Source organism: Mustela nigripes, chromosome 5 (genome assembly GCF_022355385.1).
Source record: "Mustela nigripes isolate SB6536 chromosome 5, MUSNIG.SB6536, whole genome shotgun sequence".
Lineage (NCBI taxonomy): Eukaryota > Metazoa > Chordata > Mammalia > Carnivora > Mustelidae > Mustela > Mustela nigripes.
In genome coordinates, this window is record NC_081561.1 from 120,735,140 (window position 1) to 120,760,301 (window position 25,162).

General features: G+C 36.2%; 1 protein-coding gene across 3 annotated transcripts in view; it reads left to right on the top strand.

Annotated features, from left to right (window-relative positions):
- GRIK2 (glutamate ionotropic receptor kainate type subunit 2) overlaps positions 1-25,162 on the top strand; it is a 638,217-nt gene that overhangs the window by 417,386 nt on the left and 195,669 nt on the right. For all 3 annotated transcript variants that reach the window (XM_059401117.1, XM_059401116.1, XM_059401114.1), the window contains exon 10: positions 15,689-15,895. In XM_059401117.1, coding sequence (XP_059257100.1) covers positions 15,689-15,895 — 207 coding nt within the window. The remainder of the gene's footprint in view (positions 1-15,688; positions 15,896-25,162) is intronic.

Consider the following 25,162-nt stretch of genomic DNA (forward strand, 5'->3'; position numbering starts at 1 on the left):
AGTGATTCTACACCACTGCACCTTTCTTTTCCTTCCTGATATTTCTGTGGATTATCTCCTAAAACTTGTTCTATTCTATTTGGCTAAACAAACAGCTATACATTTAGAGCTTCCCAGCAAGATAAAGAGTCTGGGATAGGGGGAAAAAAAAAAAAAGGCAAAAAATCCCACAAAAACACACTGTCTTTCGAGTGAGGCTCAAGAGTCCTTTGTCCATATTAGTAAGGGGGACAATTGTGAGATTTTCAAGACCTATAAGTCCTGAATTACGTCAGGTGCCCCCAACCTAATTTTACTTTCTGATCAATATCTGGTTATCAGGTTCTGATCTTTGCATTTTCAGTCACAACTTGATTACTGAACATTGATTCCTAATTGCTTCTTTTTATTAGAGATTTAACTGGTACCTTTAATGGCAGACTTTATCTTAACCTCACCACAGTGATTCAAAAAGGAAGGTACAGAACTCTTGTCCTGGTAGAAAATGTATACATGTTTTTCTTTACTGCATCACTAAAGTGATTTCCTCTAGAAATTCAGAATAACAGGTGAGTCCCCAGGTCCTTATCCATTCATCAGTCAATGTATGTCATTAAGTGCATTTCTCATAAGACATTTATGCCATTTATTTACATCATTAATTAGATGTCTAAACGAGAATTTATTATTGAGTTGAGTCCTATAAATTTTATGTTCTGAGTTCTCAGTTTTGGGTCTATGTGGGAATCAATTAAAAAAAAAACTCATGAGTTTGTCTTCACCATCTTGTTAGAATAAACCAATATTGGACAAACAAAGAAACAAAATGTTTTTTACCATTTCATCTGAGCACTAATAGAAAAGAAATGTCTTTGCCACATGCCTGTTTGGACAACATTTCATATTATATGCAGAATATTTTATACTTCATTCAAATGTGACTAGAACCACTGACCAGAAAATATTTGCTTATAATATGTCACGGCTTTGCATTCTTAAAAAATCAAATTTATATCTTGCTTTTTGAACTTCTAAATTTGCAATTTTCGGCAAAGATGATGTTTTCTAACATTACAGACAAAATACATAATACAGTGAGTGCTTTCTATGCTCTGTAATAGCGTTCATCATTTGGTTACATCAGAATTTCATAGTATGCTCCACTGTTCTGATAGGTATGTAATGAGGAACACACTACAACAATTGTGTGGTTAAATGGCTTTTGGAAAATGTTGAGTTAAGATAAATCCATTGGGTTTCTTTATCACTGAGTCTTTAGTAAATCCATATGTATTGTGGATATCTCAAAGGAATGAAAATATGTAGAATTTCCAAATATTTTTAATTGCAGAATGTTTTCTTGTAAATAAAACTTGTGGAATAATTTACAATATACTGTGCTTAACCTACTAATGAACATCAGAGGAGCAGACTGTTTCTACATTGAGTTCATATGTGAAATTCATATCTGAATTTAATACCTAATTGAGAAAGGGCTTCTCTGCAGTTTGAAGGGATAAAACGGAAGTCAGAAAATCTGGGTTTGAATCTTGAGTCTACTACTTAGGAATGATTTACATTGGGCAAATTACCATAACTTTATAATAAGGGTAATAATGTTGTGCAACTTGAGGTATTAGAATAAAAACTTGAAAATATATAACATAGTTCCTGGTACAAAATTATCAACAAATGATAATATTAAATGGGTACAAAGTAATCTAAAAAATAAGAAGCAATGAACGGTGCTCACATTTACTATTTTTCCCCAAGGCTTTATAACATCTTCTTCTTATGAACCATCATTCTCCTTCTTCAGGCCATGCACCAGTAAGATTCTTCTTTTCTTACTTCGTTTCTCTTGCCTGAGCAACTCTTACTTCTCCCCGTTTATTTAATTTGTACTCATTCTACAATCCGTTTTTTGGGTGGCCTTTTCTCTAGGATGATTTATCTAACTTCCTTGGGACATCTTTACTTTTGCTGGCATCTAATGGTCCTTTTACCTATGCCATTTATTCCTTGGGCACTTACATGAAAATTTGTATCATTAGTTTACATTTTTTGTGTAGATTCTCTATTTTCAACTAGATTAAAAGATGTTTAGGAGATGCAGCTCTGTTTTACAGTAGGTATTTTAAAGAAAGGTACTCAATAAACATTGGTTGGTTCTGTTGATTCTATTGATTATGAAAGGGCAGCAGCTAAAAGCTCACCATCAATTATGTAAAAAAGAATCTTCAGCAGACACATGCTGCTATCTACCACTAACCATTGACAGATAATTCTCACTGTACAAGGACTTTCTCTTATGACTGCTTTACAAGCATATTCAGAAGTCTTGAAGAAGTTGCCAGTATCTGTTCAGTTTGGGGGAGGCATGAGGATAGAAAGTCAGTTAGTATTCTTTTTTTTTTTTTTTAAGGTTTATTTATTTATTTGAGAGAAAGAGCTAGGGAGAGAGAGAACAGGAGCAGGGGCAGAGAGGGAGAAGCAGATGAGCCTGCTGCAGGGCTCAATTCCAGGACCCCGGGATCATGACCTGAGCCTAAAGTAGACGCTTAATCGACTGAGCCACCCAAGTGCCCTACAAGTTAGGGTTCTAATCCCTTTTTTAATCATCATATTTCCCCTCCTTTTGGAGAAATGTAAATAGAGCTTGAGGACAGGTAATATTGGGTCCTTTCTAAGCCAAAGAAAGTTCAAACTCAGATTTTTGCACGTAATAATAAGAAACAGAATCCTAATGATTAAAAACTTCATTTTACACTCACGTGACAAAACACGTCCTCCTCCTTCTGGCTTGCTTCCTCACTCTCTCAAGCTTGCATTCGGATTTATCTAATGTATAAGTCATGAGAAAATACCTAAAGGGAGAATATTGGAGAAAGAAACGCTAAACCTCATTTCCTACACCAAAACTGATTTTTAGGTAGATGCTTAAAAATAATCTTAGGAAAGAGAATGTCATTCTAAGCAGGATATTAACTCAAGCACTGATGACCCACAGTGATTACATTTAGTTTCCTCAGACTTTAATAGGAATAAAGTTTGTTTCCTACCTTAGATCCCCATGATATTATCCCTATCTTCTTTTTGTTCCACAGTTTCTTTTCATTTAAATCACACAGAGCTATTCATTCCTTCCAGCATCCATATGAATCATGTTCTCTCTCTAGGGTGTTTTCATTTACTCTACCTTTTGTTTAAGTCAGTAGTTCTCATTCCCAACGGCATATGGGACCGGCTCCATAATTTCTGCCCCCAGTGTGAAATGAAAATAAGCATCTCTTGTTAAAAAGTTTTTAAGAATGTCAAAAGGACACTAGCACAGTACTCAACCTAGCAAGGCTTCCCTCACACTGTTAAGCCCTGTCCTCTCCATTGTATATTCTTTCCTCCTTTGTCATAAATTAATAGACCTTACATGGAGGAGTTTATTTCTGAACTCTATTCTGTCCCAGTGACCTAGGTGTTTGGTTTTATGCTAATACCATACTGTTTTAATCACTATAGCTTTGTAATATCATCTTAAATCAGGGACTGTGATACTTCTGGCCTTGTTCTTTCTCAAGATTATGGGGCTCTTTGGGGGTAATTTTTGGTTCCACACAAATTTGAGAAGTATTCATTCTACTTCTGTGAAAAGTGTCATAGGAATTTTGGTAGAGATTACACTGAATCTGTGGCTTGCTTTGGGGAGTATAAACATTTTAACAATATTAATTCTTCCAGGCCATGAGCATAGAATATCTTTCTATTTATTTGTGTCTTCTTTAGCTTTTTTCATTGATGTTTTTAGTTTCCACTGTTTAGGCAGGCAGTTTATACTTATGCTCCATCCCTCCTTTCCTGCTTGCGTAGAGCCTGAAGTCCCACCTGAGGTAAGTGCTGAGGGTCCTCCCGGGTCTTCTCTGAGCAGACTTCTTGCCATAGGCCTGTGCATGGGCTTCTAATCCCTTGAATTTGCAGAGCATTTTGTAGCCCTAATGGTAAGTATTTCGTTCCCCAGCCTCTTCTGTCCAGGCATTTTGGTCTCTTTCTTGTCTCTGCTGTATCTTGCACCTGTAAAGCAGCTTCCACCCTGAGGAAGCACCTATGTAAGTGAAACAAAGGCAAACCCTTGAGCCAGTATCTTCAGGGAATCATGACAACCAGAATTACTTTCTTTGAGAATTCAGCCCGTACTGTTCCCCGATACCCACAATCTGCACCAGGAATGCAGGCTGCCATCTTAAAAGCTGCTGCTGAACGGGGAGTGGAAGATAGTCCTAACAGGGTAAATTGATATGACACAGAGCTCTCTGATCAAAATCCTACAGTTTTTCTTTTCATAAAGCATCTCGCTGGTTCTTGTAAGTTGTTTTTGTTGTTGTTGTTGTTGTTGTTTTTTATTAAATTCCAGAGTTCCTAAAAAGTACATTCCTAAGCTCTAACAGTCTTTTCAGCCTCTTCACTGTTTCTGGGTTTGCTTTTGCTCTACAGTGGCAGTTGGGTAGTTGCAACTTTTGCAAAGACAAAAATATTCACTGTCTAGTCTTTAAGAGAAAATTTGCTTTATACAGAATTCACATAAAAATATTTGTTTAATGAATGCATGAATTGATGGAATGGTGGATGAAATATTAACTGGAAAACAAAAATATTTTACATTTATGTTTTATCATGAAGTTATCAAATATAGATATTTATAGAGTTTTATTTGATGCTTCTGAAACATCAGATTAAGATTTAGAATTATACTCTTAAGAGAATGGTAATTCATTGACCATTTGTAGAGTTTCTGTTTTTACATATAGGTCACTGTTCCATACAGAAATGGTGATGGCCTCTTAAAATTAAAACATGCCAATTGGAAATATGTATTAGTATTGGGGAAGCATTCCGATTGTTACCGTAAGCTTGTTTCTTTTGTTCCTAGATCACATCAAGCATTCTGTATTCTTTATCTACCCAGAAGTATGCCTTTTAGAGCAATAGATAGGCCATGGTCAGATACAGTGAGTTAACTTGTTTGCTGAAGAACTACCCATCTTAGTATTGCTCTTCATGGTAATGCCCTTTCACCCTTAATCTTCCTTTTAAAAGTATAATTCTGCACTTTGCATTATTTTGAGTATGCTGGGGCAAGATGTTGAGGTCTTTTTTTTTTTTTCCTTCTCATGTTAATGTGTTAAGTTCTACAGTTTTACAGAGCTGACTCCCCTTCTTCAGGAGCCAAGTCAGCAGCACCATAGCCCCTGCCATTCATGCCCCCCATTTCATTAGCCTTCCACTTCCAATCAACTTCATAGCACCCACCTTGATCTGCTTGAGACCCAAACTGCTCTATGATACTATTATTTATGGTTTAATGCTTTCAGTGTGAAGACAGTGTTAGGATACATGGAGTATGTACACAAGACTAAGAACATTGAGGGACAGAAGTGATTCTCAGGAACACATGAACTGCTCAGTTTTAAACTTAATCTACATAATTTCATTTTAATCTGATATTATTGTGACCATAGTGCCTTTTTCATTTAAGCCATAGGAATGCTATTTTTTTTAAAAGGGATGTTTGTGTGTGTGGGTGTGAGAGAGAGAGAGAGAGAACACTATCTTTATTAAGGAAAAATCAAGAACCATTAAAAAATATCTTTTAAAGGTTTTGATACTCTTCTTAGTTGAGAATATTGTTACCTAAAGCAAGTGGAGTTTCAGCTGGTGCTATTTAAAAGTTTTCTTGTCATAAGGATAAATTCAGAAGTAGACTAAGGCGAACTGAATATTCATTTCTGTTTTCCCAAATAAATTATTTGAGGGTCACCATGTCATAGGTCCTGCTCTAAAATAAGACATAATCATATGTCTAAAAAATGTACTGTATGGCATTATTTCCCTTCTGGTAATTAATGAAACAAAGTAGCCAAGTGAATAATACAGTATACTGTAAAATAGATGAAAATCCAAATTCACCACTAGATTGGGAGTTACAGAAGGGCAGAAACTTTTCTGTGTTGCTTTGTTTCTCATTGCTCCATATCTCATGCCTAAAATGGCACATAATAGTTCAATACACGTTGGAATAAATAAACAAATTAGTTAACTTAGCCTTATCCTTGAAATGAAAAGGGATATTTTATACATTTCTAAAATTAAATTGCATTTTCATGACCCTATCTTTTGAATATTGTGAGTAAGACAGTGATAGTTCAGGGATTAACATATGAAAAAATAATTTAGCTCTAGGTAAAGGCTGAAGGATATGTGAGTTATAACTTAAAAATTATGAAGTTTTATTATATTTAAATAAAACATTTTCTTCCCCTCAACCTTAAGACATATTTCACATTTTTAGAACTTCATTTTGGTTATATTCTTTGCCAACTCCCAGTCTAATGCAGATAAAAATACATGAGTTATTGGGTTCCTTAAAACTGGGGTTGATAGTGGAAATGCTGACAAATCCTTATTACAGATGCCAGTGGAATGAAGTGCCTTTACCTCTAGCAAATGCTGATGTGGAGATTTAAGACTATATGAGAAATCAGTAAAGTTGCCCAGGAGAGTTTTATCATATTATTCATTGAACTCAGTATGTGGTACAGTAATTGCTTCTGGTACCATTTTTCTTTTCCTACATGAGGTTATTATTTATCCTTGTGCTGTATGAAGCAGAGAAAGAGAGTCTAAAGGAGAGCCATAACTCGATGTAAACTATTTGGTGACACAGTGTAGCTGGAGATAGGAATCACAACTGGAAAATGGTGTCTTACTTATCAGAATTAAATATGGGAAGAATGATATTTGACATTGTGGAGATCCATAAATACTAGAAAGATGCACTCAGACCACAGCTTTTTTTCTAGTGGTATGAAAAGCTGTATAAAATATATACCTAAATACACTTCAGTCTCACAGGGATCAACAAACTTATTTGCCCATGACAGAAATTTTCCTATTGGCTTATACGTGATTAAAATCAAGTTAATAGGTTGGCTAGTTACTAGGAAAACCCGAATTAATGAGATTTAAATAGCATAATTAAAAAAAAAATTTTGGGGCGCCTGGGTGGCTCAGTGGGTTAAGCCGCTGCCTTCGGCTCAGGTCATGATCTCAGGGTCCTGGGATCGAGTCCCGCATTGGGCTCTCTGCTCAGCAGGGAGCCTGCTTCCTCCTCTCTCTCTCTGCCTGCTTGTAATCTCTCTCTGTCAAATAAATAAATAAAATCTTTAAAAAAAAAAAAAATTTTGCTCTGCTTTTGTACCTTTTGCACAAAATCCCTCACGTGCCTCAAATATACTTCACTAATCACTAACTCCCATCATATTTTTTCTAATGTTCAAGTGAGTTTATGTGAAAAGTATACCATAAATATTTTGAGACAAAATTTTAAATAGACACAATGATGACTTGATAATGCAAATGAGGAGAAAGCTTTTTTTTTAGATACTCATGTATTACTACCTAAATCTGTTGGGCTTAAAATATGCTATTTTTACAAATTCTTGAAGAACTTTTATGTTAGAAATATGTTCTCACTTAGAAAAGGGATCATTATTATGAAGAAAATGAATTTTTTGGATTATATATTTACTTCTTTTCTGCAATATTGTTTTGACTGCATTGTTCAATTAGTAAGTGTATTACCAATTTGCATGCATGATGTTAACCTATTAGCTAATCTCAATTGATTGATAAAATAATAAAGTCATAGGATATATATCAAGTTACCTAATGAGCTATGTGCAATTATGCATTCACATGGAGTTTGGTAATGATCACTAGAAGCAATTTAATGTGGAAAGTATAGTAAAATAGTAAAATAGTCTGACTCCCTGGGTTGTATGCTGGCTATTGATCTTGGGCACAAGCACTTTTACCCTCAGTTTCTTCATCTGTAAAATAGAAATAATATTAATGATTTCATATTGTTATAGTGAGAAATACACAAGTTTATCCAAGGAAAGCACCCAGAACAGCGTCTGGAACAAAATTGGTTCTTGGAAAATATTAGATAGTTCTATTACTTAGGGTATAGAGCTTGATAAAAGGACAGTTTTTGTGACTTAAAAAAAAAAAACACATCCATTTACTTAAAAATCAGAAACCAAATGAAATCAAGAATGAATTTAAAAGGATTAATGTATTACACCAATGTGTTTCTTTTGATTGCCATTCCATTAGCTCCAAATACTCAGGCTATCCCCTCTTCTGTAGGGGCATATGCTAAGTTCTTCTCAAATCTCTAACTTTCTGCCCATGGGTTAGGAACCTGAGGATATGTGACCACCTGTACCCAATCCTCATAGGAGAATGTACCTGTTTTATCATATTTTGTTTCAAGTTCAAGTTCCCTTGGCTTCTCCAGTTGAACAGAGTAATCTATTTCCACTCCGTTCAGTATAGTAGTCATTTTGTAAGCCTGCTTTGTGCCTGGTGATGATTTTGGTGATTTTGATGGAAATTTAAGTAATTACCATGCCATATAAATTGCTTTAAAAAAATCTTCTGAACTATACATATATGTATATATCAGCAATTACTACTTAATAAAATAAATATTAAAATATTCAAAAGTTTTCAAAAATTTTCTATGGAGGAACCAGAAAAAGAAACACTTGAATATCCCTAAAATGTAAATACCTAGCAAAGAAAGCTGTTTAACTGCAAGGCTTCTTCCTCTTCCAAGATAACAAGGTCATTTAAATTGTTATCCATGGAAATGTGTTATCTAACTTAAAAGACTAGCATGCCACATGAGTAGAGAGGAATGATAGTATTATTATCCAAATAACAACTGTAGGGGAGGAAGAAAACCATATTTATCACATTGATAATACTTTCTGTGCCCCTAGAGAATTAATTTTATATGTAATTATATAGTACTTAAAAATTAGACAGGAGGGTGTCTGGGTGGCTCAGTGGATTAAAAGCCTCTGCCTTCCGCTCAGGTCATGATCTCAGGGTCCTGGGATCAAGCCCCGCATGGGGCTCTCTTCTCAGCAGGGAGCTTGCTTCCCTTCCTCTCTCTCTGCTTCCCTTCCTCTCTCTCTGCCTGCCTCTCAGCCTACTTGTGATCTCTGTCAAATAAATAAATAAAATCTTTAAAAAAAAAAAAAAAGACAGGATTCTACTGTCCTTTAACTTAGGTAAACCCAAATACCCAGCTGTGAACTTACAGCTAAAAACTAATTTCTGATACCTATGTGCTTGACATAATTCCATTTAAAAATCTAGCATATGTAGATTCTCTATAAATGCTCTTAAGGTATAGAAAGCAACATAAAATAATGGGAAAAGTATGTATTTTGAAATTTAGAAAACCTGAGTTCTTAGCTTAGCCTCTTTTTAGCTTCCTTTTATCTCTTGTTAGCTATGTGACCTGGGAAAATTATGTAGCCTCTCTGAAAAATGACAGCTAATAAAAGAAGCTAGTGAAATAGTCCTACCAGTAAATAAAATAGTCCAACTAGTAAAACAGTTGAAATAGTAAAATAGTTCTAATAAAACTCCATTTAAGCATATGAAAAGATGCTCAATATCATATGTCCTTAGGATTTTTTAATTAAAGCAACAATGAAAAAACACTACATACCTATTAGAATGGCCAAAATCCAGAACACTGACAACACCAAATGCTGGTGAGGATGTGGAGCAATAGGAACTCTTCTTCATGGCCAATGGAAATACAAAACAGTACAGCCACTTTGTAAGACATTTGGTGATTTCTTACAAAGGTAAACATACTTTTATCATATGACCTAATAATGGAATGCATTGGTATTTTTCCAAACAAGTTTTACCAAATTTATATCTGTACAAATACCTGCACATGGATGTTTATATAGCTTTATTCATAATTGACAAAACTTGGAAGCAGCCAAGATAAACTTTAGTAGGTGAATGGTGAATGGATAAATAAAACATGGTACATCTAGACAATGGACTGTCATGCAGCACTAAAAAGAAATGAGGTCTCAGCTATGAGAAGATATGGAGGAAACTTGAATGTATATTACTAAGTAAAATAAGTCAATATGAAAAGGCTGCATTCTGCTTGAATTCAACTATATGAATTCTGGGAAAGAGAATTTTTTTTTAAAGATTTTTTTTTATTTATTTATAAAAGAGAGAGGAGCAAGAGTGAGCACAGGCAGACAGAGTGGCAGGCAGAGGCAGAGGGAGAAGCAGGCTCCCTGCCAAGCAAGGAGCCCGATGTGGGACTCGATCCCAGGACGCTGGGATCATGAACTGAGCTGAAGGCAGCTGCTTAACCAACTGAGCCACCCAGGCGTCCTGGGAAAGAGAAAATTATAGAGACACTAAAAAGATCAGTGGTTATCAGATGTTAGAGGGGAGAGAAGCATGAATAGAACACAAAGGATTTTTAGGGCTGTGAAACTCTTCTGTGTGATACCTCAATGATGGACGACAATGTATCATTCTATATCTGTCAAAACCCATTGAAAGTACAACCCCAAGAATGAACCCTAATGGACGGTATAGTCTTTGAGTGGTGATGATGGGCACCTGGCTGGGTGGCTCAGTTGTTAAAGCAACTGACTCTGGATTTTGTCTTGACAAAATTGGACTCCACACAGAGTGGGGAGTGTTGTTGAGATTCTCTCCTCCTCTCCCTCTACCCCTCCCTATACTCAGGGCTCTCTCTTTCTGAAACAAATAAATAAATCTTTTAAAAATGATGTAACAATGTAGACTTATCCAAAATAACAAATGTATCACTTTGGTGGGGGATGTTGATAGTAGGGGAGGCTAGGTATGTGTGAAGTCGGGGATCTATGCATATTTTATATATCTGTATATGTATATACACACACTATTTATATCTAGTGCTGAAGAAGCAATATTTGAGCAGAGACCTGAATGATGAGAATGATCTTAGGAAAGATCTTTCCAGTCAGAAATTGGGGGCAAGGAAGGCAAGGCAAAGACTTCAAGTCAGAAATGAGCTTGGCAAGTTTGAGGAGCAGAAGGAAAACTAATATATCTGGAATATAATGAGAGAGGAATGAAAAGCTAGGGTCAGAGAGGAAAGTGTATAGCACTGTGACCACCAGGGTAAGCAGTTTTGCCTTTTTTTTTTTTTTTTCCAAGTTTCAATAAAAAGCCATTATTGGGTTTTAAGCAGATGCATGATGAAATAATGTTTAATTTTTAAAAGATCACTGTGACTTTCTGTGGAAAATTGAGTATGGGAACATAGAAATGGAAAGTAGAAGTAAGAGACTACAATAGGAACCTACAGGGGAAATAAAGCTTACATGAACCATGTTGAAAGCAGGGGAAATGGAAGGAACTTGATAGGTTTTCAGGATTTGCAAAGGATAGAATGGAGAGTTAGAGTGATTTCCTGGCTTTTGACTTGATCAATTTTATGAGTGCTGGACTCATTTGCCAATGTGAAAACGAGCGGTAACACAGATTTCAGGGGTCTTGGCAAGGAAGTTGAATATTATTCTAAATGCACTGGATCATATATTAGTTCGTTTGAAGTAGTGGTGGGGATATAATTAAATATATACTTTAAGATCTTTTGTTGCTCTTTAGTGAATGAACTAGAATAAAGGGAAGCAAGTATGATGCCTCAGTAACTGGTTGAGTAACTGGGTAGGTGATGGTGTCATTTTTTTTTTTTTTTTTTTTTTTTTTGAAATCAGAGAAAAGGTATACAAGTTTTAAGAAAAAGATGAATTCTGTTTGGGGCACACTAAATGTGAGATATCTATGAGACATTAAGTGGTACTGACAAGTGCTTGCTGAATATGTGTGCCTAACGCTTACTAGGAGAGGTCTAGGTCAGGTATATAAATTTTGAAGTCATCAGCTTAAGATGTTATTAAATTTAGAGGCACCTGGGTGGCTCAGTGGGTTAAGCCTCTGCCTTCGGCTCCGATCATGATCTCAGGGTCCTGGGATTGAGCCCCACATCGGGCTCTCTGCTCAGTGGGGAGACTGCTTCCTCCTCCCCCTCTGCCTGCCTTTCTGCTTGTGATTGTTCTCTCTCTGTCAAATAAATAAAAGCTTTAAAAAAGATGTTATTGAATTTAATATGTGTGGGTAAGTTCATTTAGGGACAAATTAAAAAAAAACAAAACAGAAAAGGGGCTATAAATAAGCATAGAGAATCATCAACATTTAAAATAAGGCAGAAAAACAAACAAAAAAAAACCCAAAACAAAAAACAGTAGCAAAAGATCCTGAGAGGAGTTCCCATTGTGGTAGGGGGCATGCCAAGGAAGAATGACGTGCTTAGAGAGGAGAGTGTTAAAGTGTGTGTGTGGGTGAGCAGGGAGGGAGATAGTTCATTTTGCAAATGCAGCTGAGAGGCTGAGTAAAAAGAGAATAGAGCGACATCTCTTGGATTCAGCAAATTGGAGGTCCTTAGTGTTGTGTCAAGATTAGTTAAGCGGAGTGAGTCTATAAGTCACTCCAGTGGGTGGACAGATAACTGAAGCATTAAGGTAGCAAGTGTAGACAAATCTTTCTGGATAGTTGTCTATAAAGAGAAACAAAAATTAAGCTGTGGCAGAAGGGGTCACAGGACTAAGTGAAGGCTATTGGAACAAGTATGCATACTGGGAAAATGATTCCATGTGAAGGGACAGATTGGTTATGAAGGAGATACAAAATAACTCAGCTAATCAGGACTTGGAGCAAGTGAAATGTGGTGGGAATATACTATGTATCATCCTTTTTGTCCCCAGATCCATCTTCCATTTTTCTTCACTCTATGGTCTGTCCCAGGTGTCTGATTTGTGTGGATTACATCAATAGACTCATGTATCCCCTGGCTTTTGATTCAGTTTAACCAGTGGGAAGCCCCAGCAAGAGATCAAAGGGAGGGAGACAAATGAGGTCATGGTTTCTATCTCCATGGAAACATTCTGTAGTTAGGTTAGACCGGTTATATTTCTCAGCTGAAACCACTACTCTGCTCAAAGTGGCATCCTGTTTTGGAACCCTGACTAATACAAAAATCAGAATATAATTATTAGGACTGGCCCAATAAGCAGAGTTCTAGTTCCTCTATAACAGGAGACAAAGAAAGAGAAAATGAATACAAGTAGATGAGTTTGGTGGGGTTTGCTGTGGGCATGTAAGGGTATGACATGTCATTGCTTTTGTTTTCTTACTGAAGTGATCAACTAAGTATTAGAGTAGAAGGTTGTGAGGTTAAAGAAAAATGGATAAAATGTTCATCTCGTAGAGTTTGGAAATAGATCCTATCATAAAATGTTTGAGGGTATTAATTGTGAGTATAAACAGTTAGTATTGTTTAGCTCTTTGGGAGTAGGCATAGAGGAAAAGAAATGTCATGTAAAGCATATTTTTTGTAAGGCGAGATACTCCAGCACAAAAGTGGTGAAAGTCTTGAAGATGTGTATAATATAGAAATTATGCTAATGGACCATGAGACCTAGGCCAGACAAGGTTTGGAAGTCAGAAGTGAGGTTAAAAGGGGATTGATGGATACTGGGAAAGTATAGGGGTCCCTGAGTTAGAGATCTTTATAGGACCAAAGAATGGTAGGCATGTGTGTGATTGAACAAGGAGCTAGATGAATGGGCTTTAAAAAATCTTAACATAGAGATAGATCATTTTCTGACCATTGCTGTAGTGTAGCTGTAGTCATGGGAGAGGGAGGCTAATCCCAGTGAGGGAAAGGATTTGGCAATGAGGGGGTAAAAGGACTGAAACATCATGTTGGATGCTTTATGTAGGTGGATTTGTACACATAAAGAATAATGATAAGAGTTGGTAAAGAAAGCAAAATTGTCATCCAGTAGGTAAACATTTGGAAGTAAAGGCTTCCCTTCCCACTTAGTACATATTTTGGTTCAGATTTCATTGGATAACAGCAACTGTAAAGAGAGAGAGCATGGTATAGTAAAATGGCATGAGCCATAGAGGAGCAGAAGCTTGAAGGAGGGAAGAAATGATATGGGGTAGCAATGAGGGGCAGGGAGGACACCAAATGTGCCTTTGTACCTGAAGGATGGGAGGCGATGATGATCTCCATGAAAGAGAGAGGAAGGACAAGCACTGTTATTGGGATATGGTCCAATAAAGCAGAAAGATGAAAGGGCATTCCAAAAATTAGTTGAAAATGTGGAACAACAATGTGCTGATCTCTAAGCAGGAGTTCTGTCATACGGTGACAGTGTGGGGGAACATGAGAAGAACAGCAACTGGTCAGGCTAGAGCATATATGAAAACAGTAGAGGGAAAAGCCAGGTCAACAGGGTTGGGAAGAAAGATGGAATTAGTCTTGTTTCTGAGATGTGTATGGGCAAGAGGGCACATTACCATCATATCCAAAATGAGGTGTAATGACCCTCATGGGATGATTGTTGTTCTCCAGAGCTTGGAAAGAGCGTAATCACCTTTCTAGACAGACCGGCATGGCAACCTTCTCTAAATTTTCCACTCCACAGTGTCTTTCCCTAAGAGAGCGCCTTCCAGAGCCTTTACCCATGGTCAGATAGTAAGTAGCAGAGCCAGCTGCACTCTGGTTTATTCACAGGATACCATGTTCTTCCTGCCCCACAAAAATATGTCAACGCATGGATTCTCTTAGTACTTAATTAAACATATGAGTTTTTAACAGGGCCTGTTGTGCAGAGCCTGTAAGGCTCCTCTCTCTATTCATTCTGACTTTATTCAACTGATTTCCTTACCTCCGGGATGTGACTTCAGTCACACTGATGGCAGTAGTCCTCTTTCTGGAACACTCCAGTATCATATTGGCCTCGGGGCTTTTACTTGCTGTGTCCTTGACCTGAAATTCTCTTCTTTCAAATTTTCAAATGGCTAAACTGTTTCTCATCTTTTAGGCTCTACCTCATTTCTCCTCTCCTCAGTAAAGACTTCCAGACATATTACTCAATTTTGTCTTGTCCTCTTTTATCTTGCCAAGTACCTTGAAGTTGTTCTGTATCCTATTGCCCTATCTTATGCTTTTATGTCATTTATCAGCATCAGAAGTTATGTGTTCTATTTCTTTAGACATTTATTATTGATTTCTTCATCTATATCATGAACTTCATGACTCAGAAATTTCTCTTTTATATAGAAGAGGGCTGGCTCATAGTAGGTGTTCCCTAAAATGTTGTATGAATGCAGAAACCCTTGATAAATGTTGTTTATTTTTCCATATTCCAAAGTAAGTTACTTTTTTTTCCTATAAATATAGTAGTCATAATTTTCATATTTGTTAGGACAAAATGTGGTAATATGTAAGAGTCCCTACTCCAGATTTTAGAGCATAGTAGGCAATTAGTGAGTTTTTATCATTCTTTCATTGATACAGCCCCCTGAAATAGAACAGCATATATTGAATGAATGATGTGAATCAAGTTGGGATATTGCAATCATGTGAAATTGGATCTTATGTTTGCTTATTTTATAGCATATATCACATTATATGTTATTTTTCACGTATGATAGAAGATAAATAATATCATATTTTTATTATATAGTCATGGTGAAATTATTATAGTCACATATTCTCTTTTGAAGTACAAATATTCCCAAAGTAGTTTGCCTTCTTAAGATTTCACCTTATATTAATTACAATTAACAGAAAATAAAATTGACTGTTATTCTAAATTAATGTGAAATATTCTGTCTTCTAAGGAAAGCTACAATTCTCATAGTTTTACGATTAATTAATACCTCCTATCTTCATGTTTACTATTTCCAGGAGGAACCCTATGTTCTGTTTAAGAAATCTGACAAGCCTCTCTATGGGAATGATCGATTTGAGGGCTACTGCATTGACCTCCTCAGAGAGCTATCGACAATCCTTGGCTTTACGTATGAAATTAGACTTGTGGAGGATGGGAAATATGGAGCTCAGGATGATGCCAATGGACAGTGGAATGGAATGGTCCGTGAACTGATTGATCATGTAAGTGTCTTTTCTCATTATTGTCATTACCTCTGGTAGTTTGCTATAAGATTTACTTTTTAAAAATTTTTTGAGGGTCAGGGGTTAATGACAAAGAGCAATAATATATTTCAAGTATGTATTTTCTTAAATAATAAAGTAGATATATTTTTGCTATTAAATATAAAGAATCTAAGAGGGATGTTTGGTCCTATTAGAAAGAGGTGTCTGTTATAAATTAACTAGTATGTAGTGATTTAATACCTTAAAATAATTTAGTCCTAATTTTCAAGTTATAATGTGGGTTCCCAACAATTTATTTCTTTTTCACCTTTATAATGCTAAGTTCATAATCAACAATAAGAATGAGTGATGCAAACTCTAAATTTTGTGATAAAAATTTCCTAAACTAGGATAGGATACTTCTTATCTTTATTTTTTTATTTTTTATTTTTGATACTTCTTATCTTTAGAGGATAGGATAGTTCTTACTTTAGAGTAGAAATGAAAGCAATCCAAAAGAATAGAATATGATACTGTATAAAAGTAATGTAAATGTATTAAGCATATGGAAGCAGGAAGATACATTTTATTTATTTAGTTAGTTAGTTGAATAAGCCAGACATTCCTTCTTTGGCATTATTTCATAACTTATAATTTTATAATTGATGATTTTCATTTATAATGAAGGCATTATTTCATAATTTCTCAGTCAGTAGTGTCAATTAATTCATCCCTTTGAAATATGCTCTTTTATCTTAAAAAATAATAACTTTGCATTTGGTTTTGTGTTTTGTAATATTTAAGTTTATTTTGACATTTTCCGTAATATTAAGGCATGTAATTCTTGCTAAATATTCTATAAAATAACAAAATATACATTCCTTTAAAATACAGTGTGAATTATACCCTAAATAAAAGTTCTTATTAATGGAAGTAGCAAATATAAGCAACTTTTGCAGCATTTTAAAATACTTCATTGCTATTAATTACAACACTTATTATCAAGAGTAAGGGAATAAGGGAGATCTGAATCTATCTATATGTTTGTATGTATGTATGTATCTAACTATATTTCATCTTTCTATCAAGAAGGAGATATTAGGGATGCCTGGGTGGCTCAGTTGGTTAAGCAGCTGCCTTTGGCTCAGGTCATGATCCCAGCATCCTTGCTCATCAGGGAGCCTGCTTCTCCCTCCGCCTCTGCCTGCCATTCTGTCTGCCTGTGCTTGCGCTCTCTCTCTTTCTCTCTCTGACAAGTAAATAAAATCTTAAAAAAAAAAAAAAAGAAGGAGATATTAGGCTTTGGTTAGAAGCAGAATAACAATACAAATAAACAATCATTTTTAAAATATATGTTTCTTTTTTTTTTAAGATTTTACTAATTTATTTAACAGAGAGAGAAAGTACAAGTAGGCATGAGAGGCAGAAAAAGAGAGAGGGGCAAGTAGGCTCCCTGCTGGGCAGAGAGCCTGATGTGGGGCTCAGTCCCAGGACCCTCTGACCATGACTTGAGCCAGAGGCAGACGCTTAATCCACTGAGCCACCCAGGCGCCCCTAAAAAATATTTTTCTTTAAATCTTCCACATACTTCTTTTAATGACTTGAAATTTACTCAATAAGGTCCTAAAGTTCCAGACTCAATCAATTATTTTTTAAAAAAATTTTTTAAAAATTCTGCTTAAATGGTCCATTTATATTTTAACTTTGTAAAATCCATTAAAGATGATGACAATATATGATTTGGAACCAAATATAAAACTTTAAACTTTATGTTCACTTCTATTAATATAGCAGTAACCATCAAAACTCCAATTCCAGCTGGTTTAGCAAAAATGTTAACTTGTATGTTTGCATCTTTGACAAGTCCAGAGGTGGTGTGACTGGATTTTGCCTCAGTTTAGTCCTTGCTTCCTTGTATCTGTTTTACTCTTGGACATGTGCCTCCCAACAAGTGTCAAGAACAATTGCCACCAGCAGTTCTAGATCAAACATCCAGGTAGAAGTAAAACACCTGGATGTTGTTTCATCAAGAGACCCCAAATTTGTTTTCATTGGCCTGAGGTAGGTCATAAACTAAATCCTGGACCAATTATCCCATTCAGCAGGAAGTGCCGTTGTCACTGGATAGCTTGGGAGCATATATATCCATTGAAGAAAGTAAGAGTTGGAGGTCAACCTCTTTTAAAACAATGTAGATTTAGATTTGAGGAACTGTGGAGTTTTAAAGGAAAATTGGGATTTTTATACCTGAAGAAAGAAGAATGGATGCTGCACAGCTCAATACAATGGATATCCACTATCAGACCTTGGAATAAGTGGCTTATTATAAAGCTTTTATTTGAGACAGAGCTCGGGAGTTGTAGATCATCGATGTCTTTATGTATATATTTGTCAGAGGTGCTCAATTAGTGCCCTTTAATTAAGATTTTTGAGATTCAACATGGATTGAAGTTTTTGTTTTCTAGAATTTGTTTCTTTTTGACTTATTATCCATGTTTCTTCAAGGAAATTAAAAGTAGAAAATGAGGTTAGGAAATAATGATTTACAACTATGGCTTTAAAGATGACACACCAAGTAAGGGACTAGTAAGGGGGATATTATCAGTTAATACTTGTTTCTCAAGAAAATTGCCTGTGGTATTGAGTTGAGACCACTGATGAGGGCTTCAAGTCATTGAGTCATTTTATTCTTCTTGGTGCTAAATCTGTCACTTCACCTTCCTTTTTTCCCTTATTAGTATTCCCTTTCTTGGTACCTTCCTCATGTCTCATATTGTCGACATAGCCTTGGTTTTTAATATTTAGCACAAGTCATATTAAAATAGAATGATGATTATAGTTGATATATTTTTCTTTGTACAAACTCAGCCCGGTTTGCACATTTATGAATATGCTAATTTCAACAACAACAACAAAAAATAGTAACTCTTACTGATAACCAGATAAATACCCTAGACTTCTTGCTTTCTTTGGATAAGCTTACCTTGTCTTGTAGCTTGATAACATTTCTCCTGCTGAAATTTTACCATTCTATATCTTCAGCCCTGAGCCTTAGACCCATATATCAACCCACTTCTGTTATATTTTTGGCTTAAATTTTTCATAAGCATCTCAAAGGTAGCATATTCCAGACTGAATTTGTTATTTCTCTTTCTTGAGTCTTCCTTTTTGACGAGTTTCCTATATCAGTACATGGAGCAATGAGTCAATAGGCTTCCCAAGCCAAAATTTAGTAGTCATTTTTTTAGTAGTCATTTTAAAATCATTTCTCACTCTACCATGTTCTATTGAGTGTGCTCCTTAAATAATTCCAAAACCTTCCTACTTAGCTCCATCTCCACTGTCATCTGGAGTAATATCCCAATATGAGGTCCTTTTCCGTCTAATCCATTATCTCTGTGAGGGGTTGTATCTGTGTGTATTACTGGAAGATTTTATGCAAGAAAAGGGCATGTTTCAGAAGGAAAATCTTATTTTGCTCTTTTCTTGCATAAAATCCTCCAGTAGTTTCCATTATCCTAAGGATATAGGACTGACTATATATTCATAAACCTTTCGTATTTGGTCATTGTTTATTTGTTATGGAAATTTTCTTTTTACTATTCAGAACTAGTCTCAGATCTTCTCCACCGTGCTTTCTGTATTGGAAGGTTGTCTTACCTCGAGTAAATCAATAGGGCTCCCAGAAAGAGATCCAAGGGAGGGAAAGAGAGTGAAGTCAGAATATTTATTTCCTTCCTCACTCCCTGAGCTGTTGCCTTGAGCTGGCTGCATCCTTACAAGGCACTTCACTTTCTCATTATGATCCTGCTCTTCACAAATCTCTCTCCTGTTCTCAGTTCCAACTTACACCCTACATAGCTTTATTTCTTCGGATCTTAGGGGTAGTTACAGTTCAGCTACTGTTAGCCTTGGGATCCTGCACTATCCCTTAAAATTTCCTGACACCAGAGGTCTTTGAAGTATGTTCCACAGAACTGCAGACCTGCTAGAAATGCAAATTTTCCTAGAATTACTAGATCTAAAACTCTGGAGTGGGGACTGGTAGTCTTTCTTTTAACAAGCCTCAGTGGTGATTCTGATGTTCTCTGAAATTTGAAAATCAATGTCCACTCTAATTGGCACACCTCTCTATATTTTATTCTATTCTGCCCTATCCAGCCAAAGCCATGTGGACTTTTCCCACTCTTATTCTCTTTTGCTTTCAGGTTAGTTCTCTGTGTACCACTGTCCTCAACCTCCACCTCAATCACTTCACCTGAATTATTTCTGTTTAACTTCAGAAACTCTTCCCCAGTGAGGTTTCCCCATCCCACCCCACAAAACCCACCTGCTATGAGTTTTCACACTAACCTTCTTGCATAACACCTGTCACACTTTAATTACCAGCTCAATATCTGTCATACTTGTTTAAATGTAAGTTGTATGATAGTTATACAATCAATCAGAACTATTTTAAGTGCAAATGTCAGAAACATGGCTTAAAATAGCTTATACAAATATAGTTTTTTAAAAGCCCCATGACACTAAAACCTCCAGTGGTGGTTCTCAATTCAAGTATAGTTGGCTTCAGGGTCTTAAAGTCTGTCGTTAATGACTGACCTCTCTTTTGCTACCTTATTGTCTCTTGGCTTTACTCTCCTCTCCATATGTTTTATTCTTAAGTGCTATCTTCCATGTGGTGACAAAGGTGAACTATGGTGGCTCTAGGCCAATGGTTATCAACCTTGGGGAGGTTTTTTGTTGTTGTTGTTCGTTTGTTTTTTGTTTTGTTTTGTTTTTGCCCCCAAAGACATTTTTACTATCTTAAGGAGGTGGGGGTGGGGGTTGCTACTTACCGTCTAAAGGTAGAAGCTAGTGGCGCTAACCTCTAAACAACGTGCAAGACAGCCCTTCACACACAGAAAGAATTATTTGGCCCTAATCATCAGTCATGCTGAACTAAAGAAACTCTACTCTGGGCTGACCTAGTCCTTAAAGCCCTCCTTTTGAAAGCGATAAAGGTCTTTTTTTGCCAAAGTTTCCGCAAAACCCATGGTGGGGGTTTAGGGTAAGGTGGGATGGGTATCAGTTGGGTCAGTTTGGATAAGGTGCTCATTCTCTGAACTAATCCAAAAGGCTAAAATTAGGGAAGTGGTAGTTGGAGTAGCCAGACTTGGGTCATGTGTCCATACCTGAAACTATGGGCTAGAGCCCATCTAAATTATACTACCTATTTTTATATAAGTTTGGGTGCAGAGGCAACTAATATTTCTTTTATATGAACTATGTGCCAAATCATTTTCAATTTTGTTTTGTTTTTGTTTTTGTTTTTGTTTAGGCTTTACTAGGTTAAGTAGAAGGGAGAGAGCCATCAAGAGGCTGCATTTACACAAGTGTGGTGATGGGGAAATACAATTAAAAATAAAACCTCCTTCCAACCTAGAAAACCTTTTCATAAAGGTAGATGAAAAATAAAATAATTTTATTAATGAATAGGCATTAAACAAGAATGGAATGCACACCAAAAGCAATTCACTAAGAGATTGAAAAACAAAGAAATCTCACCCTTTTTAATAGCCAGGAAGACAGAACCCATTGCATATATGTTCTCAAGATAAACAATACCTAGTCCTCAAGTAAGAAGGCTTAAAAAAACACCCTTTATTACATATGGTTCCTCCTAAATTCATTTGGAAACTGGGATGAATGTCTGTGTTTACTAATTGGTTTTATATAATAGAAAAATAAACTTTCAAGTCTTTATGAAAAAGGTAGGTCTTAGGCTCCCACCCACCAAAATTAGGCTCCTCCTCTCCCACAAAAATTTGGAAATAGGGTGTTATCTTCTATGGTGATTACATTTCAAAAAGATACCCCCCAGATCCTTGGGAAAGACATTCCTAGGTCATAAAGCTGGAAAGAGGCTTAATTAACTTTTTGAAGATTTATATATATTTCAAAGAGAGAAAGGACTTACAAGTTTTCTAAAGTAAATGTTCTAAGAAAAGGGGAGGGGCTTTATTCCTTGATTTTCAATAGGGAGAATTGAGCCTCCTGTGTTTAATTTGTATTTGCCCTTACAGTTCCGAATCTTTGTTATTTTAGTAAAACCTGTCTTAACCACCTTCTTCTCTATCTCTCTCTTTTTCTGTTAACTTTTTAAAAAAAGATTTTATCAATTTATTTGACAGACAGAGATCACAAGTAGGCAGAGGCAGGCAGACAGAGAGAGAGGAAGGGAAGCAGTTCCTGCTGAGCAGAGAGCCCCATGTGGGGCTCGATCCCAGGACCCTGGAATCATGACTGGAGCCGAAGGCAGAGGCTTTAACCCACTGAGCCATCCAGGAGCCCCTCCATGTCTCTTTTTTGAGAACCTCAAAGTACAGCGCTTGGTATAATCTCTCAAATTTATTTTGATCCAATGAGAGATGATTCCTTGGTGATGTAACATGAGGATACAAGAAAGATATTAGGAAAACACAGCCCCCTGAGGCAGTTGGTCCTTAAAAAGTCACAAGCCTTCCCTTGAAGGCACCTTCCCCTTCCATCATCTCCATGGTAAGCCTGCACAACACTGCACACTAGTAAGTCCCTGTTAAGGCAGATGTGAGTTCAAATTCTAATTCTTCTGCTATGTTTTATGCCTTGGGCACATTGCCTTAAACTCTTTGAACCTTAGTGTTCTCAAAAATAAAATAAGGATAATGTCATATTAATAATTAGTATGATATATATATAAGTTCCCTAATGCAGTGCTTGACATGTAGTTGATAAACAATACAGATGCATTAAGTATGAAATTTATTATACATAGTAATATGTATACTTATTCTTTCTACTACTATATTGTTAATGAGCATGCTTGCTGAGGACTAAAACGTAAAACATGTAGACACTATTATAATGTGAAAAATGTAGGGATTAGGGTTGCTATTGATACTAATTTTGTATCAGAGTCCATAATATTGGCCTCAGGTTTTAATAATAAAACTGTTTGTTCGTTAGAACTTTTGATGTTCAGCTATCTCATTCTACCTAAATTATCTATGTCTGGTGATTTTATATTAGAATTAAATATAGGGAATAATTAATAGAAAGTCAGATTCAGTGTGAGATTAGCAATAGGCAAGATAAATTGGTGGGGAGGGATGATACTTGGGATACCAGCAAAGGAGAGACAACCAGTTTAAAAAATTACTATTTAATATGTATATTTTTTAAATCAAAGTAATCATTAGAAGTAAAATCAAAACATGTTTGGACCTCTTTGATTTATTTTATGCTTTGGTAATGTGTCAAATTTGAATTTGAATTCTATTAAAACTGAAGGTAAAGAGCTATATTGTTCTTGCCTAAATCTTCTAAAATTTCAACCTAGCACTACTTAAATACATTTTTAAAATAAAACTTACTCAGAAACAAATGATTTTGTAAATTTCAAAAAAATGTTGATAGCATATGTCCTACTACAGAGGAAATAGAAGAGCAATCTAGGTAGTTTTCCTTTATATAGGTAACCTGCCTTTTTAGGTCTTTCCATCAAGCTATCTATTGAGTTTTAATGATGATTGGTGCCATGGGCCATTCTATTTGAAGTTTGTTGGGCAGCTATAAAAGTTGATATTTTTTGTGAGTCATCAGGCTAATTAAAATCTAAATAAGAGCACTATTTTACCTTATCATTTCCCTGCATCTATAGTCCTCTGTATTGTGTTATATACTTAGTAGTATTCATTTGCTTCCTATACTGAAAATAATCAGGAGACACAAATGATACAATTGTAGAAAGTGTTCAGCATTAAAGAATATTTATTGAAAGAATGACACAAATGTTGGACAGTGTTCCACAACAAATGTTAAACTCAAGCACCACTCTCCTTAGAGAAAAGGCTACATATTTTCCAAATGCGTTTATTTTTATGTTGCCTTTGAAGGCCCCAGTGAAAGTTTCTATTCAAGGGCCATTGTGATGTCCTTTCCTTTTTGAAATTAAAGCATTCTAAGTTTTTATATAATATTCTATGTAATATGGTATAAAATTTTTCCGTCTTACACCAAGGTTAGCTATTGAGCTATTGTAAGTGGCAGAGTCTGTGTTTTGTGAATGGAGATCTCAGTTTCTTGCATTCCCCACAAAACATTTACCTGAGGACCCATGCTTGAATAAATACAGCCAATAAGGAAGGTAGGAAGCACAAAGCAGTTTATTAAAGACACTACACGCTTAAGATGGGAGAGTGGGCAGGTCTGGAGGTGGGAAGTGTGGGAGCAGGGGGGTGGGGGCAGTGGCAGCAGGGGTGGGGCAGAGGCAGCAGGGGCATCTTTTCTTTTTCTGTCTGCTGGGGTCATAGCTGGGGGGGGGGTGTCTCCCAGTGAGTTTGTTTCCAATCATCTAAGAGACTCCTCCTACCTCCTGGCCTGGAGGGGTAGTTTTTGCCCCACAAAGTTCTTGCCCAAACTGTCCTGACCATCTTCCCTCCCTGAGGGGAAGGGGTTGAAACCCCAATGTAAAAGTATTACTGTGAAGCTCTAGGTTACCCAGGGGACAGAGGCTGAAGAGCAGAACACATGTTCTACACTTGTGACTCTTGATCTGTCAACCCAGGGGATTGGAAGCCTCTAGGCCAGGATGTTGAAAGGCACAAAATGGGGATATTGTGTCCTCGGGTTCCTAATGTGTAGCCTGTTTATCACCGCCCCCCCCCCCCCAGCGTATGTCTAAGTAACTGCTGACTCTGTTGGAGCAGAGGTAAGAACACAACTTGCTAATGCAACCATTGTATTAAGCTAGGCATAAATTTTACTTGTAGCTTTGGGTAGTGTATTCTTTATGGCTAATAACTCATTTATGGGCTCATGAGATTACTGCTGTTAGTATGTTATTCATAAAGCCAACTAGAGTTATTCATAAGCATGCGGGAAAACACCTAGGCTGCAATAAGCTAGCAGCACATATTATTATGGGACTACGTAAAGGAGACAAGGGCAGTTAAATTATTTTCAAATCTCTGGTGATGTTTGCCTTGGCAGTGGAAAACTTTGGGAAAATTTATACATGTAAACATCCATACATAAGTTAATACACTGGTATGCAAAGTCTCTGTATGTGCAGGTTAAAAATGGACCAGAGATCAGAGACACTCCTTGTTATTTGAAATTCTTTGCTTTTTCATCATTCCAGCAGAATATGCCTCAGCTGGAGGCAAATTTCAGCACACTCTTACACCAGTGATCTTCTGGGCCTTTTCTGACCCAGTGTCATAATGCTGATAAACTGTGTGATGGAATATTATGTCTGCAAAT